Here is a 20572-nt window from a genome sequence, read left to right on the forward strand (position 1 = left end):
TAAGTGTACACAACTGTACTATGTTCTTCGTGTTTCACTGTTGCAGTCATCACATTTGGGTAGATTCCCAAAGCTAAGGATGGGAGGAGGCAATTAGATAGCATTAGGACCAGCTATAAGGCCCTGCAGGACTGCAGTGGCAAAGCCAGCTCTGGATTTAGAAAAAATTGGCAAATGGTAATGCTTGGTGAAGGTATGTACAGAACTCCAGGTAGTAGCTTCTAGGATGTCTCTGGTAAGGACACCTCTGAGAAAGGCTGCAGAGGTAGATGTAGCCCTGGTTGAATGTGGTTTTTATCCCCTGTGGGGTAAGTTTTCCATGGTGTTTATAGCAGAAATGAATGCAATGGCCAATCCACTTAGAAATGGTTTGCTTTGAAATGGCTTTCCCCTCTGCCTCTGCAGCAAATGCAGCCAGCAGCTGTTCAGATTTCCTCAGAGGTTTAGTCCTATCCAAGTAAAATCTAAGTTGTCTGTGCACGTCTAAGGGGTACAGTATTCGTTCCCCTTTGTTCTGTGGATTAGAAAAGAAAGTTGGCAAATGAATGGACTGATTAAGGGCCACACTGGATACCACCTTGGGCATGATGGAGGGATTTGTCCTGAGGGACACCCTGTCCGCATGAAAGATGATGAAAGGCTCCACAGCCATGAGGGCCTGTAATTCAGACACCCTTCTTGCTGAAGTGATGGCTAGAAGGAAAGCTGTTTTCCAAGAAAGGAATTTCAACTTTGTACTTGCAGCTGGGTCGAAGGGAGGTAGAGTGAGCTTTTCCAATACAAAGTTAAGGTCCCAGGCTGGAGTAGGGGCTCTCCTGGGTGAAGTGTTTGGCCCCTGGAATTGCTTCAGCAGTGGATGAGAGAAGAGGGGTGGTTCTATATTGTAATGGGCTGAAATGGCTGAGGCATGAATTTTGGAGGAGGAAAATGAAAGGCCCTTTTGAAGCATCTCAGTTGAGTATTGAAGAATCCGAGGTAAATTGGGTACTGCTGTGCCCACCCAATGAGTTTGGCTCCAGGAACAGAATCTTTTCCATTTTTCAGCATAGGATTTTCTAGTAATAGGCCTCCTTGCCTCCAGAATGACATCCATCGATTGCTTACTAAGGGATGGGAATGGTGAGATCAGGTAATTAGCCAGGCTGCCAAGTTCAGGGTTTGAAGCTGTGGGTGCAGAATCTGGCCCTCCTGCTGAGACAGCAGAGCAGGGGTCTGAGGCAGGTGCCATGGTGCCAGCAGTGACACACTGCACAAGGGGGGGGGGTACCAGTGTTGGTGTGGCCAGCCTAGTGCAATCAGTATTGTCCTTCGTTTGTCCTGTTTGATCTTTAGTAGTACCTTGGAGAGGAGAGGCAGAGGGGGAAAGGTGAAGGACAAAGCATCCACTTTCCAAGCTTGTTTATGGGGAGTCCTTGTGTTGAATTTGTCCAATTGATAGTTCTGGGGAGGCAAACAAGTCTGTCTCTGGGCTCCCCCATTTGATGTTCTTCATTCCACATTGCTGCAGTCCTAACTATTGGGTAGTCCGCTGTCCAGTCGGCCCGAATACCAAAGTATATGGCTGACGTCGGTCAGGGCGCATTAGACTGACGTCAGTACGTCAGGGTACTAATGCGCATGACCGACGTCATATCCTCAGTCTTTTTTGCCGCATGGTCCGATGCAGAAGCAATTTTGCGAGTGCAGGTTGGCGTTCTGAAAGTTTCTGAAGTCAGAGTTTCAGACCGAATCAAAGTTGGCTAAGTACCCCGTTGGGGAATATTTTGGTTTTTCTTGCCTCAGTATTTAACCGGATGTCAGAAAAAGTGAATAACTGTATTTCTTGTGGGAAACAGATACCTCATAGGGATTACCATACTTTGTGTATACCTTGTTTAGGGCCTGAGCACGACGTTGTTGGATGCCGCTCTTGTGCTAGATTTAACAAACGCACTATTAAGAGAAGGTTAGACTGTGCCAGGTTAGTTTTGGGAAGCGTTGTAATTATAAAATGCCGTCGGAGGCGCCCGACGCCCGCCAAAAAGCGCAAGGACAAAGCAGCAAAGCCTAGAGTGGAAGAACCGACAGTCCCTGACGTCGGTTCTTTAGAAGGCTCAGTGGAGCCGGAGGTTCTGCCAGGTGTTTCTTTGGAGTCTCAGGGAGAGACTTTATTGTTACAGGATGTATCCTCTCAGGAAGTAGGCCAGGCTGAGGGGGCTTCTCAGGTGGCTGTTCTTCCCTCTCTTCCTAAGGTGGTTAGAGCCTCCCCTTCTGTTTCCAAGGCTTCTTTGAGAGGCAGGCCAAGTTTAGCTTCAGTGGGGGTTTCTCCTAGTGCTTCAGGGTCTTTGCCTAAGAAACATATGCTTAAAATGGCAGAGGATTTGATTACTATGATTGGAGGTTCTATGCCCCCTCCTGATAAGAGGCCTAGGGTGGAACCTGAGTTTGAGAGTTTTGAGCACTGTTCGGAGGCTTCTGAGTCTCCGGCTGAAGACTTGCAGGAGTATCCTCCTTATTCTGATTCTGATGTGGAGGATTCTACTCCTTCAGCTTCTCCTCCTGAGGATTTTTCATTTTCAGAGACTCTGCATTCCTTGAGGGAGCATTTTAAATGGGAAGGCCAAGATTTCTCTGATTCTAGGAAGAGGCTTAGGGAATTCTTGTTTTTACCCCAGCATAGGCCTTTAGCTATACCTCCTGTTCTGAATGTGGTGGAAGATGTTTTTGCAGAGGCTTCCCTGAATCCTGATTCTTTGCCTCCTGCCCCAGTTAAACCGGATAGGTACTATAGGGTGCCTGAAGCTCATAAGTATCTTTTTAAGAGTCCTAGGGCAGACCCGGAAACTGTCTCTCAGGGGCCTAAAGGTGTGAAGGCCTCTGTTGTTAAAAATCCTGTTCCTCCTGATAAAGAGGCAAGGGCTTTGGATAGATGGGGAAAGAAAGTGTATACTTCTTCCACTTTAGCCATGAGGGCGTTGAATTGTCAGTTTCACATGTTGAAATATCAGAATTACCTCCTTTCACAACTGAAATCTAAGGTGGATGCTCTGGCAGAAGGTATTGAGTGTAAAGAGTTGCAGGATTTAGTTCATGTGTCTGAACAGGTGGGTAAACATTCCTTGCAGTGTGGTTTTGATGCTGTGCAGGCCTCCTCGAGGGTGGCTGCCACTGGTTCTGTTCTTCGTAGGCATGCCTGGTTGAGAGATCAGAATTTAGCTGAGCATGTTAAAACAAGGATTTTGGATGCTCCTTTGCAGTCTGATGTGTTGTTTGGTTCGCCTGTGGAAGCAGTTTTAAAGAAAATGGAGGACAAGGCTAAGTCTATGCAAACTGTTAAGGATTTTTGCAGGTGCAGCCTCCAAGTTTAGTAGAAATTGGCCTACTAAGGGATGGACTTATCCTGCTTATGATTCCCAGTCTAGGGGTAGGTCTAGACGTGGTAGGGGCAGAGCTCAAGGTTCTTTAGGCCTAGGACAGGAGTTCCCCTGCTCAGACTTCTGGTGAGGGCAGGGTCAGTCCTTTCGTAAGCAAACCCAATGACCTGCCTTTTCAGCTGCCAGTACATTCTCGCCTGGCAGCACCTTTGGGAGGAAGGCTGTCTCTTTTCAAAGAAAATTGGGATTTAATTACCCAAGACAGATGGGTTCTGGATATCATTCACCACGGTTACAGGTTTTATTTCCATACCTTGCCTCCTTTCAAAGGCATGCCAGACATTCCTCCTCTACAAAGAAAAGAGGCTCACAAGCAAATTTCTCTGTTGCTCCAAATAGGGGCCATTCAGCCAGTTCCTGTGCCAGAAAGGGGCCTAGGATTTTATTCTCGCCTGTTCCTAGTACCAAAGAAGGGGAACACGTGGAGACCAATTTTGGATTTATCTATCCTCAACACTTATCTGGTCATTCCCAAGTTCAAAATGTTGACGTTACAACAGCTTTTACCTCTGCTGGGCAAAGATCACTGGATGGTAACTTTAGATCTCAAGGAAGCTTACCTTCATGTGCCTATAAGACTAAGTTGCAGGAAGTATCTGCGTTTTCGAGCTGGAAATTCTCATTATCAGTTCTCTGCATTGCCCTTTGGCTTATCCACTGCGCCCAGAGTATTCACAAAGGTTCTGGCTCCAGTGATAGCTTACTTCAGGCTAAAAGGAATTCAAATCTATCCTTACTTGGACGACTGCCTGATTCTAGCTCAAGACAAGGAAGACCTTCTACAGCATTTGGATTATGTCATAGCAGTGCTAAGATGCCTAGGGTATTCTGTGAACGAAATAAAGTCCAGTCTAGTACCCTCTCAAGACATGTGCTTTCTGGGTGTGAGACTGAATACAGCAGCCCAGATGGCCTTTTAACCCCGGACAAACAAAAGAATCTTTCCAGTTACTTCCATCAACTATCTCTTCAGTCCGGGCTGACTGCAAGGACAGTCCTTCAAGCCTTAGGGTTCATGGCATCTTGTATTCTGGTGCTTCCCAATGCCAAACTGCATATGAGGAAGCTGCAATGGTATCTCAAAAATGTATGGACACAGCACTGCCAGGATTTGGACACTGTCATTCAAATAATACCTTGCATTCAAAAGGAATTTTGTGGTGGGCTCAGGAATGTCACCTAAACAAGGGACTCTCTGTGACCCGGCCAGAGGCGAGTCAGATTCTAACGACAGATGCCTCAGACATTGCTTGGGAGCTCATCTAAATGGAAAGTGGATACAAGACAAGTGGCCTGCCAGACTACAGCATCTACATATCAACATGAAAGAGATGTTAGCAGTCCAGTTTGCATTAATGGCTTTCAAGGAGTTACTTCTTCCAGGGCAGGTGTTGATTCTAACAGACAACACAACTGTCATGTGGTACATCAACAAACAAGGGGGAACACATTCTTACCCATTGTGCAGGCAAGCAATGCTTTTATGGGAGACTGCGCTCAGCTTGCAACTAACTCTTCAGGCAAGGTTTCTGCCGAGCACAGAACTCCTTAGCAGATGTGTTAAGCAGACAAATCATGGATCCCCACGAGTGGAAACTGGATCTTCATGTATTTCAAAAATTGACAGTGTCATGGGGAACTACAGACATAGATCTGTTCGCTTCTCCACTAAACCACCAGCTGCCAAAGTTTTGCACAAAGAGGTTTCATCACACAGCTTGGAAAGTGGATGCTCTTTCTTTCAGTTGGAAAAATCTTCATGTGTATGCTTTTCCACCTCTGCCTCTTCTCTCAAAGGTGCTTCTAAAGGTCAGACAAGACAAGCCAAGGATGATTTTAATAGCTCCAGATTGGCCTCGGCAGCACTGGTACCCATTACTGAGGAGTCTGGTAAGGAAGCCTCCATGGCCTTTACCCTTGATTCCACACCTGTTGTCTCAGAGGGACGGTCACCTGCTCAATGTCAAGCTTCACTCTCTTCATCTAACAGCCTGGCATATTCTGTTTTGAAAGACAGCAGGTCTCAACTTCCTCAACAAGTTTTAAATGTGATTATGGAAGCCAGAAGACCTAGTACAAGGAAAGTGTACAGAAAAATGGAAGAGATTTTTATTTTGGAGTGCAGCAAACAATTTGGAGATTTCTGAGCCTAATTTGAGTGTGGCTCTTCAATATCTTACTGAGTTATTGGACAAAGGTTTGTCTTTCTCTTCCATTAAGATTCATGCTGCAGCAATTTCAGCTCACTATGATTGTGACCCACCATTGTTTTGCATCCTTTGTTCAAGCAATTTCTTAGAGGGCAAAGAATATAAGACCCCCGTAGAGCTCCTACTCCTGCTTGGGATCTCAATTTTGTGTTGGAGAAACTTACTCTACAACCTTTTGAGCCTCACGGCTACTGCTGAATTGAAATACTTGTCATGGAAGACTGCTTTTTGTTGGCCATTACATCTGCAAGAAGGGTTTCTGAGTTGCAGGCCCTTATGGCGTGGAGCCTTTTTGATTTTTCATAAGGATAGGGTATCTTTACGCACTAATCCTTCCTTTATGCCTAAGGTGGTTTCTAGTGTGGCTTTAAACCAAACTATTCATTTGCCTACTTTTATGCAGATCCTCAAAACAAAGGGGAAAAGATTTTGCACACTTTAGATGTACACAGGCAGTTGCGTTATTATTTGAGCAGGACTAAGGATTTTAGGCAGTCTCAGCAGTTGTTTGTTTCTTTTGCTTTGGGTTCGCAGGGCAAGCCTGTGTCAAAACAAACTATTTCTAGGTGGATTGGGTTTTGCATTGCATTTTGTTATTCCCATCATGGCAAGGAGATTCCAGCTGGGATTAGGCCTCATTCCACCAGGGCTACTGCCACTTCAACAGCATTTCTTAGGGGGGTGGCAACTAAGGATATTTTGGAGGCAGCCACTTGGAGTTCAGTGCATACTTTCTCTAAGCATTATCACCTTCCTCTCTACTCTAAGTCTAGGGCTGGTTTTGCCACAGCTATTTTGCAAGGCATGTTGTCAGTTCCTGCTTCCTTATGATTTGCCAGCCTCCCTTACCTCTGCTTTGGGATTCTACCCAATAGTTAGGACTGCAGCAATGTGGAATGAAGAACATAGTACACTTTTGTACCTACCATAAATGTAGATGTTCGAGGATCCACATTGCTGCAGTCCAATTTACCCTCCCTCCTTCCCCTCTGTGTTTAGGGGTGGTTGTGTAGGTGAGGTTATATTCTGGTAATTTTGTATACATTGTACATATTTTTGGTGCAGGTATGTTTGGAGTTTTTGGTTTTGGCCTTATCTTTTCAGGGTCTTCTGACATCTGGGGCAAGAAAAGACTGAGGATATGACGTCGGTCATGCGCCTTAGTACCCTGACGTACTGACGTCAGTCTAATGCGCCCTGACCGACGTCAGCCATATACTTTGGTATTCGGGCCGACTGGACAGCGGACTACCCAATAGTTAGGACTGCAGCAATGTGGATCCTCGAACATCTACATTTATGGTAGGTACAAAACTGTACTTTTCTCAACATGTTGAATATCTTTGGTTCCAGTTTCCACTCGTGTGGGTCCATGAGATTTCTGCTTAGGTCGTCTGCCAGTGTATTTAACTTTCCTGGCAGGAAGTGAGCCTGTAGGTGCACTTTCCACTCACGTGGGTCCATGAGATTTCTGCTTAAGTCATCTGCCAGTGTATTTAGCTGTCCTGGCAGGAACTGAACCTGTAGGTGCACTTGGTAGCTCAAGGCTGTGTTCCAAAGAGCCAAAGCTAGCCTGCAGAGAGGGTATGAGTGGGTTCTCCCCTGCTTGCTTATGTACCACATAACAGTGGTGTTGTCCATCTTTACCAATAATTGTCCTGGAAGAATGTGGCCCTTGAAGGCTGTCAGAGCATACTGTGCAGCTATTTCTTTTTGATTGATATGCAGGTGCATTTGACTTTGGTTTCATTTGCCCTGAATGCACTGCCCTGCCAAGTGAGCCCCCCCCCATGCATAGTCTGATGAGTCTGTTAGGGTTTGGGCAGCAGGGGGTAGAGTGAATGGCAGTCCCTTATTGTGGTGGCAGGCCTCTGCCCACCAAAGGAACTCTATTTGTAGACAAGGTATGATAGGAATCATTGATTCTAGATCCTGAGAATGTTGACACCATAGGCTTTTCAGATACCACTGTAGTTTCTTCATATGCAGTCTTGCATATGGAATTAGAAGAATGCAGGAGGCCATGAACCCCAAAGCTTGCAGTATTTGTCTTGCAGACAGCAGGGTTTTTGTGGCCATACGTTTGAAGTAAGCTGTCAAATTAACTTGTTTCTACAGCGTGAGGGCAGCCATCTGGGAAGTTGGTTCAAGCTTGCTCCCAGGAATACAATTTGTTGGCAGGGTACCAGATGTGACTTCTTTTAGTTTATGGTGTACCCTAGAGAAGTTAGCACTTTTTGTGCAAACGTCAGATGATTCAATAGTATGCCCTGGCTTTCTGCCTGAATTAGACAATCGTCCAGGTATGGGTATATTTGAATATTTCTTTGCTTGCAAAATGCAATGACTGGAGCTAGGCACTTTGTGAATACCCTGGGTGCAGTAGATAAGCCAAAGGGCAGTGCAGAAAACTGATAGTGCATGAAGCCTGCTTTGAAGTGTAGATATATTCTGCAAGATTCCCCGACTGGGATGTGCAGGTAGGCTTCCTTTAAATCCAGTGTTACCAACCAGGCATCCTTGCCTAGCATAGGAAGCAACTGGTGAAGAGTTAGCATCTTGAATTCTGGGATCACCAAAAAAGTGTTTAGGATAGAGAGATCCAGGATAGGACACCAGGAGTTGTCTTTTCTGGGCACCAGAAAAAGTCTTGAGTAGAAACATTGTCCCCTTTCCTCTTCTGGGACAGTATGAATAGCCCTTATACTTAAGAGACAGAGAACTTGCTTTTGAGCCTCTGCCCACTGATTTAGGGGTATAACTGGCCAACCGTTTGGGGTTGGTAAAAGGTGGAAGTGGAATTTGTATCCCTGGGAAACTATATATAAAACCCATTTGTCTTGGGTAATGAGTTCCCAGTTTTTTGCCTGCAGAGCAATCTTTCCCCCTAAAGTAGCAGTCAATTGAGAAGGGCTTGGAAGATTTAAAGTTAAATCATTGAGACAGTTTACCATAAGGGGGGGGGGTCTTACTACTCCCTGCTTTGGAAGTGGAAGCCCCCCACTGCTTAGTCCTGCGCGTACCTTGGGACTGAAGCCTGAGTGTTCTGCTGGGTCTGGGTTTGGACTGAGAAGGCCTGGAAGAGGCAGGAAAGGACCAATTCTTAGAGGACCAATGCCTACTAAATATTGGAGGCTGCACCTGCAGGAAATCTTTAACAGTTTGCATATATTTAGCTTTTTCCTCCATCTTTTTAAGTACTACTTCTGCTTTTTTGCCAAATAGGTGGTCCTGGTTTAAGGGAGCATCCAACAATTTATCTTTAACATGATCTGGCAAAGATTGCTCCTTAAGCCAAGCATGCCTTCTAAGTACAGACCCAGTAACAGCAGCCCTGCAAGATGCCTCTAATGAATCAAAACCACACTGCAAAGTATGTTTTCCAACTTGTTCAGCAGAATGCATTAAATCCTGCAAATCCTTATTTTCAGCACAGTCAGGAATCATCATTTTCTGTATAAGCAATCCAATAATTTGCTGCGGATACTTTAACATATGAAACTGGCAATTTAAGGCCTTAATGGCCAAGGCTGCAGAAGTGTTTACCTTCTTACACCATCTATCCAGCACCCTGGAATCTCTATCAGAGGGGGTAGGATTTTTGGCAGTTGTAGCCTTTATGCCCTTGGATCCTTGTGAAATGGTCTCAGGATCCGCAGTAGGATTTTTTTTTAAAAAAGGAACTTGTGAGAGACAGGAACCCTGTAATATCTATCTGGCTTTCTGGGTGCAGGAGGTAAGGAGTCAAGGGCCAAGCTAGACTCCGTAAAGGCATCATCAATAATGTCCAGTACAGGGGGGATAGCTAAAGGCCTGTGTTGGGGTAGGAGTAAGAAATCCCTAAGCCTCTTTTTAGAATCAGAGTAATCCTGGCTTTCCCAACGGAAATGCTCCCTAAGAGTATGCAAGGTTTCACCAAAAGAGAAATCCTCTGGAGGGGAAGCAGAGGGAATGGAGTCCTCTGCATCAGGGTCCTCATAGGCACATAAGGGTAAATCCTGGTCATCAGAAAAAACAGAAATTTCAGAATCCTGATCAGAAGAATCATAGCCAAATTAAGTCCTAGGTCTCTTAGAGGGGGAAGGTTGACTTCCCCTGATTAAAGTAATAAGGTCTTCGGTCATTCTTATCATTTGATTTTTAGGCATAGAGGCCTGACCATGTGGTCTGGGCATCAGTTTTTTAGGCATGGATTGAGTTTTAGGCCTTGAAGAACAAGATGGCATCAATTTAATATGCAAGTCAGTAGGCCTGAATCAGGGTTGCCAGACGTCCCTATTTGGGCGGGACTGTCCCGAGATCAGCAGCCTGATCCCGAGCCCCGCCCTGCCGGTTTAAATCCCGGCCAGCCTTTTTTTTTTTTTTGATTGGTCTGTATACCTGGCATACAGGCCAATCAAAAATCACTAAACACGGAGCTTCTTGTGTTCCGCATTAAACAGAAGTAGCTCCGTGTTTAGCGATTTTTGATTGGCCCGTATGCCGGTATACGGGCTAATCAAAAATCGCTAAACACGGAGCTACTTCTGTTGAATGCAGAACTGCAATGTTCCACATTAAACACGAGAAGCTCCGTGTTTACTGCAGATCTGTTTAGTGCAGATCTTTGATGTGGAACTGTGTTCTGCATTAAAGACCTTTTTTTTTTTTTGCTCTTCACTTTTTTTTCGTACCTACCTTGCCGATATGAAATCTGGCAACCCTGGCCTGAATACACCCTCAGAAGCCAGTGCCTGCACAGCGGCTCCGGACCCATCCAAGGTAGAGACATCTGCAGGTTTCACAGTTGAAGCATCTCGTGGCATACCGGACTCTGAATGGGTCTCGGTAGAGGCCTGCGAATCTGAAGTAGCAGTTATCAGGGGCTGCGAAAGTGCCTCAGTGAGTACTGATGAACTGGCAACTAGCTTAAGAGAAGCATCGTCGGCAGCTTTGAACCTAGGTGGCCTGTCTCTGTCTTTATCTTTGCGTTTTTTTCAGAAAGTCAGTAGTCAGGTGGCTTATCAAAGCCATATCTGGATAATTGAACAGAGTACCGAAATATTTAGAAGCGTAAATATACAGACGATGAATAGTTAGTTGTTTAAATAAGGCACAAAACAGACAGCGAGGTACGTTGTGGTCAGGGACTAGGCAAGGAATACAGTAAGAATGAAAATCTTTATGAGGTATTTGCTTTCCACAAGAAATACAATTATTGACTTTTACTGACATTGGTTAAGAGCAAGAAAAAGTTTCCCGAATGGGGTACTTAGCTTTAGTTGAAGACTTTGATTCTGAAACTCGAAAATGAAAATTTCAGGAGTCGGCCGACCGGCGCTTGCGAACTGCTTCTGGCACCGCACGGAAAGACAGACTGATAAAATGGCATTGTTTGCACGCTTTATACCACCTGACTACCTGACTTCATGGAAGATGAGACAGCAACCGACGCAGGACCAAAGACTTTGTTAATCATGCCAACTGAGGGCTACTGCAAGCAGATAACCCAAATGTGATGACTGCAACAGTGAAACACGAAGAACATCCAGCTCTGGCCTTTGAAAAAATAGGCACGTGGTGATGCTTGGTGAAGGTATGTACAGAGCTCCAGGTAGCAGCTTCTAGGATGTCCCTGGTTGGGACACCTCTGAGAAAGGCTGTAGAGATAGATGCAGCCCTGGTGGAATGTGATCTTATCCCCTGTGGGGTAGGTTTTCCATGGTGCATATAGCAGAAATGAATGCAATGGCCTAGCCACTTAGAAATGGTTTGCTTTGAAATGGCCTTCCCCTCTGCCCCTGCAGCAAAGCCAACTAGCAGCTGTTCAGATTTTTTGAGAGGCTTGGTCCTGTCCAAGTAAAATCTAAGTTGTCTGTGCACGTCCAAAGAGTGCAGTATTCTCTCTCCTTTGTTTTATGGATTAGGGAAAAAAGGTAGGTAAATGAATGGACTGATTAAGGGCCACACTAGACACCTTCCTGGGCATAAAGGAAGAGATGGTCCTGAGGGGCACCCTATCTAAGATGATGGAAGGGCTCCACTGACATGAGAGCCTGTAATTCAGACACCCTTCTTGCTGAAGTGATGGCTAGAAGGAAGGCTGTTTTCCAAGAAAGGAATTTCAACTCTGCCATTGCAGCTGGCCCAAAAGGAGGAAGAGTGAGCTTTTCCAATAGAACGTTAAGGTCCCCAGGATGGAGTAGGGGCTCTCCTGGGTGGTCTTAAATTTTTGGCCCCTCTGAGAATTTGCTTTAGAAGGGGGTGAGAGAAGAGGGGCCGTTCAGTATAGTAATGTGCTGCAATGGCAGAGGCATGAATTTTAATTGACGAGAAGGAAAGGCCCTTGTGGAGCATCTCTGTTAAGTACTGAAGAATATGCGGTAAGCTGGGCACAGCTGTGCCCATCCCCTGAGTCTGACTCCAGGCACAGTATCTTTTCCACTTTTCCGCATAGGATTTTCTAGTACTGGGCCTCGTTGCCTCCAGAATGACATCTAGCACCTGCTTACTGAGGGATGCTATTGGAGAGCTCAAGAAATTAGCCAGGCTGCAAGGTTCAGGGTTTGAAGCTGAGGGTGCAGAATCTGGCCCTCCTTGCTGGGAGAGCAGGGAGGGGGTCTGAGACAGGTGCCATGGTTCCAGCAGTGACATACTGTGCAAGAGGGGGTACACCAGTGCTGGCGTGGCCAGTCTGGTGCAATCAGTACTGTCCTTGGTTTCTCCTTTTTGATCTTTAGCAGAACTTCGAAAGGAGAGACAGAGGGGGAAAGGCATAAATTGAGAGGCTTTCCCAGGTGAAGGACAAGGCATCCATTTTCCAAGCTTGACTGTGGGAAGTCCTTGTGCAGAATTTGTCCAACTGGTAGTTTTGGGGGGAGGCAAACAGGTCTATCTCTGGATTCCCCCATTTGTTTCTCAAAAGGTTGAATATCTTTGGGTCCAGTTTCCACTTGTGTGGGTCCATGAGATTTCTGCTTAGGTTGTCTGCCACTGAATTTAGCTTGCCTGGCAGGAATTGAGTTTGTAGGTGCACTTGGTAACTCAAGGCTGTGTTCCACAGAGCCATGGCTAGTCTGCAGAGAGGGTACGAGTGGGTTCCCCCCTGCTTGTTTACGTACCACATAACAGTGGTGTTGCCTGTCTTTACCAATAATTGTCCTAGAAGAATGTGATCCTTGAAGGCTGTCAGGGAATTCTGTACAGCTAATATTTCTTTTTCATTGATATTGCTGGACATCTGACTCTGGCTCCATTTGCCCTGAATGCACTGCTCTGCCAAGTGAGCCCCCCATGCAGAGTCTGTTGTTAGGGTTTGGGCGGCAGGGGGTAGAGTGAATGGGAGCCTCTTGTTGTGGTAGCAGGCCTCTGCCCACCAAAGGAACTCTGTCTTTATGCAAGGAATGATAGGAATCATTGATTCCAGGTCCTGAGAATGTTGACTCCATATGCTTTTTAGATACCATTGTAGTTTCCTCATATGCAGTCTTGCATATGGAATTAGTAGAATGCAAGAGGTCATGAACCCCAGGGCTTGCAGGATTTTCCTTGCAGGTAGCTGGTTCTTTGTGGCCAATAGTTGGAAGCAGGCTGTCAAATAAACTTGTTTCTCTGGCGTGAGGTAAGCCATCTGGGAAGTTGTGTTCAAGCTTGCTCCCAGGAATACAATTTGTTGGCAGGGTACTAGATGAGATTTATTTTTGTTTATGGTGTACTCCAGTGAGGTTAGAAGTTTCTTTACAAATTCCAGATGTTTTAGTAGCATGTCCTGGCTTTCTGCCTGAATTAGACAATCATCCAGGTATGGGTATATTTGAATATTTCTTTGCCTGCAAAATGCAATGACTGGAGCTAGGCACTTTGTGAATACCCTGGGCGCAGTAGACAAGCCAAAGGGAAGTGCAGAGAACTGATAGTGCATGGAGCCTGCTCTGAAGCGTAGGTATTTCCTGCAAGATTCCTTTACTGGGATGTGGAGGTAAGCTTCCTTTAAGTCTAAGGTTGCCAACCAGGCATCTTTGCTAGCATAGGAAGCAGCTGTTGAAGAATTAGCATTTTGAATTTTGGGATTACCAGAAAGGTGTTTAGAATAGAGAGGTCCAGGATAGGACACCAGGAGCTGTCTTTTCTGGGTACCAGGAAAAGTCTCGAGTAAAAACCTTGTCTTCTTTCTTCTACTGGGACAGGTTGAATAGCCCTGATACGTAGAAGAGAGAGAACCTGCTGTTGAGCCTCTGCCCACTAATTTGGGGGTAGGTCTGGCCAACCGTTTGGGGTTGGTAAGGTGTGAAAGTGGAATCTGTATCCTTGGAAGACTACATTTAAAACCCATTTGTCCTGGGTAATGAGTTCCCAGTTTTTTGCATGACGGGCGATCTTTTCCCCCTAAGGGAGAAGGCAGTTGAGCAGGGCTTGGAAGGTTTTTTAAGTCATTGTGACATTTTTCCATAGGGGGGTGTCTTACTACTTCCAGCTTTGGAAGTGGGAACCCCCCACTGCTTAGGCCTGCGAGTACCTTGAGACTGTAGCCTAGGTGGTCTGCTGTTCCTGGGTTTGGACTGAGAGGGCCTGGATGAGACAGGAAAGGACCAATTCTTAGAAGGCCAATGCCTACTAAATCTGGGAGGCTGTACTTGCAGGAAATCTTTAACAGTTGGCATAGATTTAGCTTTTTCCTCCATTTTTTTAATGACTACTTCTGCTTTGTTACCAAACAGGTGGTCTTGGTTTAATGGAGTATCCAGTAATTTAGCTTTAACATGATCTGGCAAATTTTGCTCCTTAAGCCAATCCTGCCTTCTAAGAATAGACCCAGTGACAGCAGCCCTGCAAGATGCTTCTAAAGAGTCAAAACCACATTGCAAAGTATGTTTACCAACTTGTTCAGCAGAATGCATTAAATCCTGTAAATCTTTATTTTCAGCACAGTCAGGAATCAACATCAATTTCTGTTTAAGCAGTCCCATAATATGTTGCTGATACTTTAACACATGAAACTGGCAGTTTAAGGCCCTAATGGCCAAAGTAGCAGAAGTGTACACCTTCTTACCCCATCTGTCCAAGGCCCTGAAATCTCTATCAGAGGGGGTAAGTTTTTTGGCAGTAGTAGCCTTAATGCCTTTAGGTCCTTGGGAAATGGTCTCTGGGTCCGCAGTATGTTTCTTGAAGAGGAACCTGTGAGAGTCAGGTACTCTGTAATACCGGTCAGGTTTCCTGGGAGCTGGAGGTAAAGTGTCTGGGGGGTAGGCTAGATTCCAAGAAGGCATCATCTACAATGTCCAGGACAGAAGGGATAGCTAAAGGTCTGTGTAGAGGAAGGGAGTAAGAATTCCCTAAGCCTCTTTTTGGAGTCAGAGTAATCCTGGCTTTCCTAGCAGAAATGCCCCCTAAGAGTGTGCAAGGTTTCAGCAAAAGAAAAATCTTCTGGAGGGAAAGCAGAGGGAATAGAATCCTCTGCATCAGAATCCTCATAGGTGGATAAGGGCAAATCCTGGTAATCAGAAAAAAAAACAGAAATTTCAGAATCCTGATCAGAAGAATCAGAAGGAAAATCAGCTCAAGATCTCTTAGAGGGTGAAGGCTGGCTTCCCCTAATTAAAGTAATAAAGTCTTCAGGCATTCTTATCATTTGTTTTTTTAGGCATATGGGCCTGACCATGCAGTTTGGACGTCCATTTTTAGGCGTAGGTCAAGTTTTAGGCCTTGAAGAAGAAGATGGCATCAGTTTGAAATGCAAGTCAGTAGGCCTGAATACACCCTCAGAAGCCGGTGCCTGCACAACGGCTCCGGACCCATCCAAGGTAGAGACATCCGCAGGTTCCATGGTCGAAGAAGCATCTCGCAGCATACCGGGCTCCGAATGGGTCTCGGTAGAGGCCTGCGAATCTGAAGTAGCGGGTATCAGGGGCTGTGAAAGCGCCTCACTGAGTACCGGCAAACTGGCGACTAGCTTAACAGAAGCATCGTCGGCAGCTTTGGACCTTTGCCGTCTGTCTCGGTCTATCTTTACATTTTTTCGGAATGTCGGTAGTCAGATGGCTTACCGAAGCCATTTCTGGATAGTTAAACAGAGTACCAAAATAATTTGCAGCAAAAATAGACGACGAATAGTTCGGGGATTGAATAAGGCACTAAACCAACAGCGAGGGACGTCGTGGTCTGGGCCTAAGCATGGAATGCAGTATGAGGTACTTGCTTTCCACAGGTAATACAGTCGTTAACTTTTACTGACATCGGTTTTGAGCAAGAAAAAGGATCCCCAACGGGGTACTTAGCTTTTTCGAAGACTTCGGTTTTGAAACTCGAATACGAAAATTTCTAGAGTCGGCCGACCGGCACTTGCGATCTGCTTCAGGCATCGCGCAGCAAGAAAGACTGATGTAATGGCGTCAGCTGCATGCTTTATACCCCTGACGTCATGGAAGAAGGGACAGCATCCGACGCAGGGATCCAAGATTTTGATAGGCCGGCTGTGGGCTAACTGCAGGCAGATAACCCAAATGTAATGACTGCAACAGTGAAACACAAAGAATATCAAAAGTTCTGTATTGATATACAGCTGTGCCCTCATCCACTATAACTCTTGTCTAATGAAGGACAGCACCATCAACTGAGATTACAGGGAATGTAGGTGCTGGGTCCAACAATTTCAGACATACCACTGAATTTTCCTCATTATGAGATGGGAAAAAGGTATCATGAGAATTACGGCCAACATCAATCATACAATTTCTAGAAATTCTCTTGCCGAGATGAGATGCCTCCTGGTGAATTCCTGAAACACCATCCAGTAAGACAGATTCTTGTTTCAGGAAGAAAAGCCAGTCTTTTTTGGAGTTAAGAACCCCAGGAAGACAAGTCATTGTGAGGATGTAAGGCACGACTTCTGAACATTCAACTTGAACCCTAGCTGGGAAAGTAAGGTTGAGACCATCTTTAATGATTCCAAACACCTGGAAAGACTCTGCACAGATCAGCAAATCATCCAAGTAAAAAATATGTGAATGCCAAGAGTCCAACAGTGGGCCACTACCATGGCAAGGCATTTGGTAAACACTTGAAGTGCAGCGGATAGCTCAAGGGCAATACCAAAAACTGATGGTGCAAGCAAGACACAGAAAATCTCACATATCTCTTGAAACGATGGGCAATGAGATATAATGATATACATCCTTCAAGTCTAGGGTCACCATGAAGCTGTGGTCCAGCAAGAGAGAGCGCACCACCTGCAGGGTGAGCATCTTGAACTTTGGGACCTTGGCAAAGGTATTCAGAAAGGATGGGTCCAACAGTGGTCTCTACATCAGCTCTTTTTTGGGAATCAAACCCTACAAGTAAAGTAGATGTTTAAATACAAACTTGATGAAAGGTGGCAGGACTTAAATGAGCTATGAAATGTTTGAGTGAGAAAGAGTGGATAGATAGATTATAAGTGACGGATAATGTTTGCATCTGGGAGTGTGTCAGTATGGTTTGTGATGTAAAATGCTTGTGCCTAGGATTGTGACGGTGTGGTTTGTTTTCATTGATATATTTACTTAACATCAGTTTACTGGGAAAGCCCAACTTGGAATGATGCCAATTTTCAGTGGAGGCCCAGGGAGAAATGCTCCAGACACATGTCTTTGTGACGTGGGAGGAAACCGGAGCACCCAGAGGAAACCCACATGAAAGCAAGGAGGACATGCAGAAGGCACCCCAGCCAAGCATCGAACCAGAGAATCTCTTGCTGTGAGGCAACAACACAACCACTGTGCCATCCACTATATATAAATGTATGATTGTCTATGTAGTAAGCGATGATTTAATAAAGATGTTTCTTGTTTAAAAAAAAAAAAAAAGCAGGAATTGAATAATTTATGCAACATTGCTTAGGTTATATGATCTTTCTTCTTTCGTTTTTCCCAATTAGGGGTTGCCAAGCAGATCACCTGTCCGCTCATGATTGGCAGTGGAGTTTTACGGTGTCGTGTTGCCAGCCCGGCACCCAACCTTCCGCAGAAGGCACACACACACATGCACACACTCATGCCTAGGGTCAATTTAGAGTGTCCAATCCACCTACAGCATGTCTTTGGGATGTGGGAGGAAACCGGAGCACCCAGAGGAAACCCACATGACCACAGGGAGTACATGCAGACTCCACACAGAAGGCACCCCAGCCGAGAATCGAACCAGAGGACCTCTTGCTGTGAGGCGACAACGCTAACCGCTGCACCACTGCGGCCGCCTGCATAGGTTATATGATATATAACAATATATGTGAAGTATAATGTTTGCTATGTTAAAACAGTTTGATTACTTTTATATGAATGTAAATTTGCCTAAGTCACAGTTGATAATTCAATAAAGGTGTTTGGGGGGGGGGGGGGAGTACAAACTTGATGATAAAGTAAAAACCCTACTTTGTCAGAAATGTTTACTATGCAAAATGGCTCCAAAATCTCAATTTAAATGAAAAAATGTTTAAAATGCTGTAAATCTGCTCAATAACCTCAAATAATCACAACCCCATAAGAAAAAAAAACTGCAATAACTGCAAGTTCTCCTCTCAAAATTTTCAAATGAAGCTTTTAAGCAATGGAAATAACAGATGTCATTTGCTGGCAGCTGTGGAAGCTTGAGGCAATGAGAGAACTGCACTAAGTACATACAATTTTCCAGTCAGAGGAAAAAAAAATAAAGCAAATCAGCAGAATTTAGTATTCAAGAGCGGATAGAAAAAGGCAGAGGAAGAAAATAAAACCCAAAAGGGTTTCTTGTCTGAGCTAGGTAGCTGAAGAGATCCAGTGTAAGGCACAGTCTTCCAAGAGCTCCTTCTCTTACAATGGCACTAAAAAACAGAAAGGGTCATGTCTGTGGCAATCCCTGTACTACCAGGTGACTGGTCCATCACATCCACAGACACGCAGTAGGATAAGCTCTGAGCCTCAACAGACTGCCAGTAAGGCAATGTGTTTGTTGAAGATCTGGTTAACTAGAATACTTTTTTCAGTTACTGCGGCCTTTCAGACTACAAAAAAAGGTGCAAAATAAAGTAAAGAGGAAGTTTCATGGGATGAATAGGACAAGTTTTGATCAAAAGCTAATCAGACAGTGTATGTACATACTAGAGAAGAAAAGGTAAAGGGTGGATACGATACAGATGCTTGGGATTCTGGGGGGTAGGAAATCTCTGAGCATGCGATTCTCAAAATGAAGGCTAAGGGAGTAGAAGGGTCAACAAGCGGCTAGTGTAGGGGGCAAAATTCAAGACTAATACCTGAATTATCTTTTTCATGGGGAGAGTAGTGGACTAATGGAATGATAACTCAGACAACACAAAGTACAACATGACTGACCGCTTTAAATCAATATGGGAGGAGGGAAAATGAGGCACTAGTTGCAACAATGGGGCAGACACATGATAAAAGATATACAAGGTAGCACGTATAAGAACAACATATCCAAGTACAGACACAAGTTTTCAAGGAAGAAAACATTAACCAAAAATCATCACTTTATACAGCTTGAAACAGTTGCAATGTGTGTGTTCCACAAATGCACAGGTTTTAACAGAAAAACTCAGATTTATAAGAAATTAGAGCATTAACAACTAAACAACATATAAAGGCATTAAAGGTGTGAGAATTGTAGATATGAACAGATTTTGCTATTAAGTAGTTTTTGCTATTATGGCAACATACTACTGTGCCAGACTGATAACAATCTTAACCTTGTCTTAGGGAAAATTAGAAAACCCTTTGAAAATGTTTTATTTCTCCTGCTATCCAGCTATGAATGTAAACTGCTATGCATTAATGTCAACATAAAATAATGTTCACACAAACTCCAGAAAAGAGTTTGGTTACTTTGGGATGCAGAACCTCCTCATTTTACTGGCTATTCTACAAGAAAATAAATGAATTTACTGTACCTTTGCTGGTCCTCCTCCTGAGCTGGTAAACAAGACACCAAGCAGTGAGATGACAACAATGTCACTGTGCTCAAATAACAATACTGTTCTACAAAACAAAAACAAATATACTCAATATTTTTCTTCAGTCACCGCCAGAATTACACCACCAATATTATGATGTAATTCTGTTCCCCAAATACATTTAATTACATGATGAATAGTTACTGTTACAGTCATGTGGTGAAAACACATCAAACAATGAGAAATAAACCATTTCTTCCAAGGTACTCACCCATACATCTGTGTGATGAGCTCAGCACACTAAATACTAGAGTCTTATCCTTCCAGCAACAAAATATTTATGGGTTATGACCCCCAACCTTAATAGACATCCACATCTGGTATGAAAACTTTCAACAACTGGGCTACAGTCCTTCCTAGGCATCCTGACCAATGCAGCAGCATTATTTCTTACCTCATGAACACATAGAGGAATGTTTTTTTTTAAGATTCATGGAGCCAAAAACACAAAAACAACCAAAACCTGTTACTGTTTCATCAAAATTTACAATAAAAGGAAAAACATATAGACTCCCATCTCTTGGACCTAACTACATCCTAATCTTCCATTTCGCACGTATGTGGCACATGAAACTGGAAATGCAAAATACAGTGAAACTAGGTGTAGCAATGTTTTCAGACTACAACATAAAATGCAACAACAGTGTCACTGCTTAACATGGAATACTGCCCTCTCCTAGTAGTACAGGAGGATTTTTGAGAATCCAAATGAGTGCCACTTGTAGCGTGTAACACATGAGATGTATGTGCACCAGAAGCATGTTTAATAATCTGGCCTTTGCCATGACCCCACCTTCCCATGGCAATCCAAGGAGATGCCTCTCTCAAAATTAACAAAAGGGAACAACAATATAGTAGTATTTTAAGTGCATTTGTTAAAACTAATGCCAGACTCAAGGCTGTCCAGCCTTTTCCCCAACAGCTAATCTTTCAGCCCTTGTATTTGAAAATGAAGTATAGACCCTCTTCTCCAATTATGCTTGGAAAAAAAT

At 44.4% G+C, this 20572-nt stretch overlaps 1 protein-coding gene across 1 annotated transcript in view; it reads right to left on the reverse strand.

Moving 5' to 3' along the window:
• The window catches only part of SLC30A5 (solute carrier family 30 member 5), a 1152350-nt gene that overhangs the window by 808862 nt on the left and 322916 nt on the right, over positions 1-20572 (reverse strand). The window contains exon 5 of the mRNA XM_044063733.1: positions 19518-19605. Within this exon, the coding sequence (XP_043919668.1) occupies positions 19518-19605 (88 nt within the window). The remainder of the gene's footprint in view (positions 1-19517; positions 19606-20572) is intronic.

Source organism: Protopterus annectens, chromosome 2.part2, assembly GCF_019279795.1.
Source record: "Protopterus annectens isolate FY-2018-M chromosome 2.part2, PAN1.0, whole genome shotgun sequence".
Taxonomy (NCBI): Eukaryota; Metazoa; Chordata; order Ceratodontiformes; family Protopteridae; genus Protopterus; species Protopterus annectens.